General features: G+C 45.2%; 1 protein-coding gene across 2 annotated transcripts in view; it reads left to right on the forward strand.

Annotated features, from left to right (window-relative positions):
* LOC120997651 (calcium-binding protein 39) overlaps positions 1-6,211 on the forward strand; it is a 41,765-nt gene extending 35,554 nt beyond the window's left edge. For both annotated transcript variants that reach the window (XM_040427842.1, XM_040427843.1), the window contains one exon: positions 5,510-6,211. In XM_040427842.1, the coding sequence (XP_040283776.1) occupies positions 5,510-5,698 (189 nt within the window). In that variant the 3' untranslated portion in view covers positions 5,699-6,211. The remainder of the gene's footprint in view (positions 1-5,509) is intronic.
* Positions 6,212-10,188: the final 3,977 nt, after the last annotated feature.

Consider the following 10,188-nt stretch of genomic DNA (forward strand, 5'->3'; position numbering starts at 1 on the left):
TTGGGAAACGGCAATGTAAAAACATTTTTTTCTTAAAAAAAAAAAAAGGGGGGGGGGTTTATTGCAAAAAGTAGTAAAATTAAGAAAAACTATATATATATATATATTTGGTATCACTGTAATCACTGACCCAGAGAATAAAGATGATATGTTATTTATACCAAAAAATGAACGGCACAAAATTTATAACTTAAAAACACAGTGGAAGTATTGCTGTTTTTCTCCCTCCCAGAAAGTTAATTTAAAGTTAGAGTTAATAAAAGCTAATCAGAAAGTTATGTGTACCCCAAAATGTTTCCATTTAAAACTACAAAAACTACTACTTGTCCCGCAAAAAAGAAGCCCTCATAAAGCTATATAGACGGAGAAATAAAAAAGTTATAGCTCTTGGAACGCGGCGATAAAAAAAGGAAGAAAAACGCTTGGTCAGTAAGGCCCAAAACAGGCTGGTCACTAAGGGGTTAATATTGTGTAGGGGAGGTGGTGAACTTGGAGGTATATCGTTTTCTGTGATTTGTTTTGGTGACGTTATGTGAAAACTAGAGGTGGGACGAATCCAATTTTTTTCGAATCCGAATCTGAAAAGGTTCTCGAATATATCGGATCTTTCGAATCTCGAATCCTACGAATCCTACGAATCCTGTACATAATTGTGTGAACGCACGGTGTAAGAAACAAAGTCAGACCACGTCAGTTTGTCTGAACCTCCACCTCCCAGTCACGTTCGCACCCTATATGACCGCGATGACCCCTGCTCCTATCACTACAGAACATACAGGGTAATACAGCGCCACATACCTCTTGCATCCAGTGACGTCTCCTTTGATGTAGATGTTCTCTTTCCTCATCTTCTCCTTTCAAGACCAGACACCATTTTTCAGCCATTTTTCGTCTCTGCAGTTTGACAAAAAAAAAAAAACTTAGTTTACTACTTTTCTATCATCCTCCCATCTTCTAGACAAATCATCCTAACACCCCCAATACTGTTCCGCTGTGCTTCCCAATACTATACTGCAGAAACAGATAATACCCCTGATAATACTAGTACCACACAGAGCCCCCCCATATAAAATACCCCTTTTTTGTGGCCTCAGTAGATGCCTCCATAGTGCCCCCCAATAATGTGCCAATAAGAAGTGGCCCCACAGTGCCACCCAATAATGTGCCAGTAAGTGTCCCCATAGATGCCCCCCTAATCATGTGCCAGTATCAAGTGCGGAGTGCCTCCCCCCCCCCCCCCCCCATGTGCCGGTATCATAGTGCCATCTCCCCCATAATGTGCCAGTATCATAGTGCCATCTCCCCCATAATGTGCCAGTATCATAGTGCCATCTCCCCCATAATGTGCCAGTATCATAGTGCCACCTCCCCCCATAATGTGCCAGTATCATAGTGCCATCTCCCCCCATAATGTGCCAGTATCATAGTGTCTCCCCCCCCCAATGTGCCTGTAGTATCATAGTGCCTCTCACCTCTCCCCCTGGCATCTCAGATCCCCCTTCCTATAACAGTGCTATCCACAGACCCCCCCCACCCCATAACAGTGCCATCCACAGACCCCCTACCCCCACCCCATAACAGTGCCATCCACAGACCCCCCCACCCCATAACAGTGCCATCCACAGACCCCCCCACCCCATAACAGTGCCATCCACAGACCCCCTACCCCCACCCCATAACAGTGCCATCCACAGACCTCCCATTGCCGCTCCAGTACAGTTATAAAATGTGTAATTTAATTAATAATGATTCATGCTGCCCCCTCTGTAGTATAACATTCAATATATTCTACTCACAGGGCTACTGTTATATCGTAATGCAGGCCGGCCGGGCAGACGAGCGGCAGCGTGACTGACTGACGTCACGTGCCTGCGCCGCCTACTTTATGAATGAATCAGGCGGCGCAGGCAGGTGACGTCAGTCAGTCACTCTGCCGCTCGTCTGGCCGGCCGGCCTGCATTACGATATCAGTAGCCCTGTAAGTAGGATATATTGAATGTTATACTACAGAGGGGGCAGCATGAATCATTATTAATAGAATTACACATTTTATAACTGTACTGGAGCGGAGAGGCCGGAGCACAGTGAACGCACCGGCCCCCAGCCCCTCCTCCCAGTCCCTCCCACCGGGACTCGTCAGATTTGTATCAGGTAAATTACGTCGGGATTCGAGTCCACGAATCCCACGAATCCAGCAAGATTCGTGGATTCGACGAATCCCCCGTCCCATCTCTAGTGAAAACCTATTTTAAATGGAAGGACTCATAGAGAAAGCCTGCGAGTCCCACTTTTCCCTGCCTCGCATGATAACTGACAGCTCTTCATGCACAAAAACGATTACCTAGCTGTACCTATATACGGACAGCATAGTAAAATGGCAAAAAGTCACAAATTTGGGCGCAAAACAGCACTTGTGACGAACACTGGCATACCCTTATGATAAGGGCCCTCCATAATTTGAAGAGGACCTGTCCCCTCTTGGGAAAAAGTAAAACATGCAGTTTGCTTAAATATCCTCGATGGCTTGCTGTTCTTTTTATGTCACAGGGCCCCCCTGTTTTCGAGATATGTCTCCCTGGGTTTATTAGCGCCCTATAAGTAATGGCTGTGGTTTGTCATGGACATGTACATTGACCTCATTACTGTGCCGCTTTCCAGTAAGCACAGACAGCATTACAGCTGCATCTTCCCAGCCATAGATGGTGTGGTCTCACCCTCTTCTGGTTCGCTCTTCTCCCACCGGTGAGTCCCACTGATCTGTATACCAGTGTAGCCCCAACTGGAGTTTGCAGAGTGCTGGTTTCACAAGATATGCTTATGAGGCATTTAATGAAAGTGTAGTAATAGGAAAATGAGCGAGCACTCATACACTTGGCAACCAGATTGACATGTGCAGAAAATATTTATTAAATCCCCATAAAATACAAGTAATAAAATTTATAAGAACAATGTAGCAATAATATACAACATTACAATCACATATATTGTGGTAGATATGATCGATACTATATTCGATAAAAATATATTCAATAGAAAATTAAATGTTGAAATATTCTATACCACTCAATAGTGTCGATAATTTCAATAATATATATCACACCAAAAAACTTCAAGTATATGCTGTTATTTGGGAAGAGGGGGTATTATCTTCTAGCGCTCTATCCCAATTTGGGAAACTGAATGTCACTGAAAATGTTGTAGGTGTATTCACTGGGAGCGCAATATGTTCATCATAAAGTGTCCACAGGAATCCTGATAATGTGAAAAGTCTCTTATAGCATATCCTTTTAAGCTCGATATGAGCTTTGGATTGAAGAAAACTTTAAATCGATGTTTGGCTTACCGTCTAGCGTCTGCTTTCTCCCTATTGCTTCAATGGAGCTTTAAATATTTGCCGGCTTATTCAGTCGCTCCATACAGCAAGCTGGTTTAAATTTCGCGGGAGTTCCAAAGATCGCAGGAGTTACCACTCTGTTCCGCAATTTCCTTCGGTGCAGCTTTCGACGATAAGAATAGTTAATCCTTTACTGTAGAGATTTTCTTCTGTATGGCCATACAGTATTATCGGAGGCTTTTCAATGCAGGTACATCACTTGTTTCACCATACGCCTTTCGGGTAGATTCACTCTCCCTTCCTCAGTGGTCCATTTAATGAAAGTGCTTGTATTACAGGTAGGGTTGTCCCGATACCGATACTAGTATCGGTATCGGGACCGATTCCGAGTTTTCTCGGCGGTACTCAGCCGCCGATACCCCGCCCCGATACATAAATAGAATACTATGGGCGTAACTATGGGCGGGGCCCGGTGCAGTCACTGTACTCTTACACCGGGCCCCGCCGCTCACCAAAGTATTTATAAACGTGAATCCTTATCCTGTTATTAAGTTGAACTAACGCTGCCCTCTCCCATGTTCCCCTGTATCCCCCTGTATCCCCACAGCACTTACTTAAGCTTCCATAGCAGGCAGAGCGGACGGCACCAGTAACGTCACTCACTGACGTCGCGCGTCTGCTCCGCCCACTTTATGAATGAAGCAGGCGGAGCAGACGCGCGACGTCAGTGAGTGACGTTACTGGTGCCGTCCGCTCTGCCTGCTATGGAAGCTTAAGTAAGTGCTATGGGGATACAGGGGGATACAGGGGAACATGGGAGAGGGCAGCGTTAGTTCAACTTAATAACAGGATAAGGATTCACGTTTATAAATACTTCGGTGAGCGGCGGGGCCCGGTGTATTGGGGGACACTGTTATGAGGGGGATCTGTGGATGACATATAGCAGTGTCATCCACAGATCCTCCCCATAACAGTTCCATCCACAGATCCCCTATAACAGCACCATCAACAGATCCCCCACCAAATAACAATGCCATCCTCAGATCCCCCCACCCCATAACAATGCCATCCACAGATATCCCACCCCATAGCAGTACCATCCACAGATCCCCATAACAGTGCCATCCACAGATCCCCCATAACAGTGCCATCCACAGATCCCCCATAACAGTGCCATCCACAGATCCCCATAACAGTGCCATCCACAGATCCCCATAACAGTGCCATCCACAGATCCCCATAACAGTGCCATCCACAGATCCCCCATAACAGTGCCATCCACAGATCCCCCATAACAGCACCATCCACAGATCCCCCATAACAGTGCCATCCACAGATCCCCCATAACAGTGCCATCCACAGATCCCCATAACAGCGCCATCCACAGATCCCCCATAACAGCACCATCCACAGATCCCCATAACAGCGCCATCCACAGATCCCCCATAACAGTGCCATCCACAGATCCCCCATAACAGTGCCATCCACAGATCCCCCATAACAGTGCCATCCACAGATCCCCCATAACAGTGCCATCCACAGATCCCCCATAACAGTGCCATCCACAGATCCCCCATAACAGTGCCATCCACAGATCCCCCATAACAGTGCCATCCACAGATCCCCCATAACAGTGCCATCCACAGATCCCCCATAACAGTGCCATCCACAGATCCCCCATAACAGTGCCATCCACAGATCCCCCATAACAGTGCCATCCACAGATCCCCATAACAGTGCCATCCACAGATCCCCCATAACAGTGCCATCCACAGATCCCCCATAACAGTGCCATCCACAGATCCCCCATAACAGTGCCATCCACAGATCCCCCATAACAGTGCCATCCACAGGTCCCCCATAACAGTGCCATCCACAGATCCCCCACATGACAGTGCGTCATCCACAGATCCACAGATCCCCCAAAACGGTCACATGACATTTAAAAAAAGTATCGGTATTCGGTATCGGTGACTACTTGAAAAAAAGTATCGGTACTTGTACTCGGTCCTAAAAAAGTGGTATCGGGACAACCCTAATTACAGGTGACAGGTCTGCTTTAAGAGCGGAGCTCCTCCTGCCATCAATCGCTGAGCGTAGGGAAGGGGGATATAATGATGCTACCCTGACATTGATGTAAAATAACTTTTATTTTTTTTCTTCTTGAACTTCTAGGTATTTGTAGCCAACCCGAACAAGACACAGCCTGTCCTGGATATCCTCCTCAAGAACCAGAGCAAGCTAATTGAATTCCTCAGCAAGTTTCAGAATGACCGCACTGAGGACGAGCAGTTTAACGATGAGAAAACCTACCTAGTGAAACAAATTCGGGACCTGAAAAGACCTGCACAGCAAGAGGCCTGAAGTGGACGGTGGGGGGGAGGGAGGAGCCCAAACCCAGCGCTTGCTGCGAGAGTATTCAGTATCCCGTGGACTTTGAGAGCAACATCCTCACTTCTACCCCAGAGTCACCCTATTCCATTGCATTTGAAGTTTTAGTCCGAGTGTAACCCCTTCTCTGATGGAAGAACCCAGACGCTGCCCTATTCTGCTGCAGCTCAGGGGTTGAAAGATGAATGCATAACTACTTTGTTCTTTCTTTTTTTTTTTTTTCCCCTTACACCTATACTGAGCAAGATGGACTTCCTCTCCCTTCTATCCTTTATGTTGCATCAACACGGGATTGAGACTCGCTGGTTATCACAGTATCAGGGTGCAAAAGTGAAATGAAACGAAAAAAAAAAAAAAAAAAAAGAGGTCTTAGAGTCTCGAGCGAGTGTGTAGTACCTAGTCTGGGTTTTGGATAAGATGGCATACATGTAGTTAATCATTTTCTTTTTTTTTATTGCAACGCATTGCATGCTTGCAGCAAAAAAACCTGAGCGGGAAAAAAAAACATCAACACAAAATCTGGTTTCCATCAGCATATTTGCACATAAACTTGTTAGAAGAGAAATTGAGCACACAATCCGATCTGTGCATAGCTGGTACCTTAGTTTTGGAAATAACAATATGCCTTGATTTCAAACTGAAATATCCAATAAAATGCAACAGCGCAGTGCTTTTATTCGTAATGCCGCGGAGCGGGGTGGCCCACTCTGCGGAGGGTGAATAGGAACGGCGGTTTGGGTCTGCAGTAAATGCATACATATTTTGTGTGGATTGGGAGCGCTTATTACAGATGGGATTATGTAAAGACGAGTGTACATTCATTATATATGCCTTTCAATTGCTTTTTTTTTTTTTTCCCCCCCTGGCTTTCTTTAGCAGTGTCATTCTTGTTTTACTAGGTGTAGGGGGTAGAGAGGGATACGCAGCATCTTATGTCTTATCTGGCAAACTACTTCTTCATTTCATCATTCGTAAAGCCAGCAAAAGCAATAATGTTACATGTCTCTATCACATCCTCTTGCCAAATAACGCCTCTTCCACGTGTCTTGGATAACTATAAGGGAGTCATCAGCTCTTGGCTGTTTGAGGAGCTGCACTGATTGTGATCTATAGTGGGGGGCATGCACGGACAGGCTTGGTTAGCTACCGCTTCGCTTTTGAACATAACATGCTGCTTTAGTCCTCCGCTCTCCTCACCACTGAGGAGGTTGACATTTACCTATCTATCTCCCTGACCTTTTATAGTACAGGGGGGGATAGGCCTTGTGTGATTTATTGCTTTTACCCTGAAACCCCCCCATTCAGCAGAGCTTCCACCCCTCATCCCACATCACAGATGGGAAGAGCGTATTGCTGAATCTTTCGGTTAACATGCCTGCTTGTGTGGATGGAGTCGGAAGACATGCTGGTCCCTCTGTACCGGTGTGAAGTATGGCAGGTTGGGAATCGTTGCATCTACATTGCTAGCTATGAATGGAGTTGCTTGGGTGGTGGAATGAGCAGGGTACACCAGGGTAATCGTATCCTTCAAGCTTGCATTGTAGACTATTATTGCCAGACACAAGAGAAGAAGAACATATCAGTCTTGCAAATGCTTTAAACTGAGTTTCTGAAGAAAGACCTGAGCAGACAGCCAGAGTTTTTTTTAATCTTATTTATTCCACACAGGGTTTTCTGCCTGGTGCATGCAGCAGGGACAGTGCATGCCATTTTTATTTCATGTAGGGAACCACTACCACTGCGGTTCTATTAACGCCTCCCCCAAGTCTCCCCTAGGACAATGCTGAAACCAAAGCCTCGGGTGAAGGGGTAAACACTCGCTTCATGCAGATTTGCTTTGGGTTACTTTGGATTCTCTGTGTACATACGTTTTTGGCCTCTTATTCGTAAAGAAAAAAAAATAATAATAAACTGTACAGCAAAGGAGTGTACTCATGTTTCTTGTGATCGTCAGGTAACTTCCCTATACATCCCAGAGCTCGTTCAGTGTAAGACATGTTGGACTACTTTCACATCTGCGTTTTTGCGGGATCCGTCATGGATCAGCAAAAACGCTTCCGTCATGATAATACAACCGTCTGCATGAGTTATGAACGGATACGGTTGTATTATCTCTAAAATAGCCATGACGGATCCGACTCTAATACCATTGTAAGGCAATGGGGGACGGATCAGTTTTCTTATGTGTCAGAGAAAACGGATCCGTCTCCATTGACTTACATTATGAGTCATAACAGACCCTTCTTGCTCCGCATCCCAGGACGCACGCAAAAACGCTACTTTTGTGTACGCCATGGGAACGCAATAAAACAGAACAGAATGCTTTCTGGTGACTCCGTTCCCTTCAGTTCAGTTTTGTCCCCATTGACAATGAACGGGGACAAAACTCGAGGCGTTTTCCTCCGCTATTGAGATCCTATGACAGATCTTAATAGTGGAAAGGGAAAGCGCAAGTGTGAACGTAGCCTTACTTGAATGAATGTTACAGAGTTTAATTTTACATACAGGTAAGCTTATGGAAGATGATTTAAAGGGATCCTGTCACCATGAAAATGCATTGCAGCCTGTTATAGAGCAGTAGGTGCTGCACAGATTGATATATAATTTTTGAGGAGAAGATTCAGTATAATTTGCAGTTTATTCATTTTAATTTCTGGACTTTGAAGTCCAGGAGGCGGTCCTATCAGTGATTGACAGCCTGCCCTTTATGACTGTACATACAGAGAGCTGTCAATCACTGATAGGACCGCCTCCTGGATTTCAAAGCCCAGAATGAGCAGGAATTAAAATGAATAAACTGCACATTATTTATACTGAATATTGTCCTGCAAAATTATATACCAATCTGCTCAGCTCCTCCTGCTCTATAACATGTTACCGTCGGCTCATACACCATGTTCAACATTACCGGTTCCCTTTAACTCCAAGGGCAGGAGCTCCTGCATTGTATGAGAGTCAGCCTCTCTTTAATGGGATTCTGTCACCAGATTTAACCCTACTAAGCTAGCTGACATTAGCGATGTGCTAATGTCAGCGAAACCTAACTAGCCTATTCCTACTTTTATCTATGCCCCTGTTACGCCAGAAATCTAACTTATAATATGCAAGTCCTGATTGACAGGGCCAGGCAGCGCTCGCATCTGTCTGCCAGCCCTGTGCTCTGGTGAAATCTCGTGCAGGCGCGGTGAGGAAGCTGGCAGCCTACGAACGTCTGTCCCTCACCTGCGCTGAATGCTGAACGGCGCGAGATATCACCAGAGCACAGAGCTGGCAGACAGATGCGAGCGCTGCCTGGCCCTGTCAATCAGGACTTGGAGGGAGGCGACAAAGGTGGGAGAACGGAGCCTCTAGAAGCAGGAACAACGCCCCCCCCCCCCCCCCCCCCCCGCTCCTAGAGGCTAATTAGCATATTATAAAAGTTTGATTTCTGGAGTAACGGGGGCATAGATAAAAGTAGGAACAGGCTAGTTAGGTTTCGCTGATATTAGCACATCGCTAATGTCAGCTAGCTTAATAGGGCTATGTGACAGAAACCCTTTAATCCAGCGCTCTACTTGGTTTAGAACTGTGAATCGTAACATACATTTTCTAAAACAAAAGATATATTGGGCTACATTCACACGACAGTGAAAACAACAGATGCACGTTTTTCACGTAACGCAGGCCCCATAGAAATGAATAGGGTTGCGTGAAAATTGCAAGCAAGTGCGGATGCAGTGCGATTTTCACGCACGGTTGCTAGGAGACGATCGGGATGGAGACCCGATCATTATTATTTTCCCTTATAACATGGTTATAAGGGAAAATAATAGCATTCTGAATACAGAATGCATAGTAAAACAGCACTGGAGGGGTTAAAAAATAAATTAAAAAATGTTTAACTCACCTTAGTCCACTTGATCGCGGTTATCACATGATCCATCACATGATATTTTACCATGGTGATGGATCATGTGATGACCCGAGTGACGTCACCACAGGTCATTTTCCTGTAATGAATGCTCACCACAGGTCCTGTTCAGCAAAGGAGACAGAAGGAGATGCCGCCCTCCGCGATCAAGTGGATTAAGGCGAGTTAAATTATTATATATATTTTTTTAACCCCTCCAGCTCTATTTTACTATGCATTCTTTATTCCGAATGCTATTATTTTCCCTTATAACATAATCTACAGAACACCGATCCCAAGCCCGAACTTCTGTGAAGAAGAATGTTTTGCACTCGCGCGGAAAAATCGCGGGTGTTCCTGTAACGCACCTGCACATTTTCCCGCAACGCCTGTCTGAAAGAGGCCTAAATGTGTGAATTCAGGCTTTTTTATTCTTTTTTTTATTATGATTGTGTTAAATAACATGCTCAGCCCTGCTATTTAAATGCTTCAGATTCGTTATGTGTACATAATCTACAGTTTTACTACACAGCTACACATTTTTTACCGTGTGAAGTAAGTTACATCAATGTAT

Source organism: Bufo bufo, chromosome 4, assembly GCF_905171765.1.
Source record: "Bufo bufo chromosome 4, aBufBuf1.1, whole genome shotgun sequence".
In the NCBI taxonomy this organism is placed as follows: Eukaryota; Metazoa; Chordata; class Amphibia; order Anura; family Bufonidae; genus Bufo; species Bufo bufo.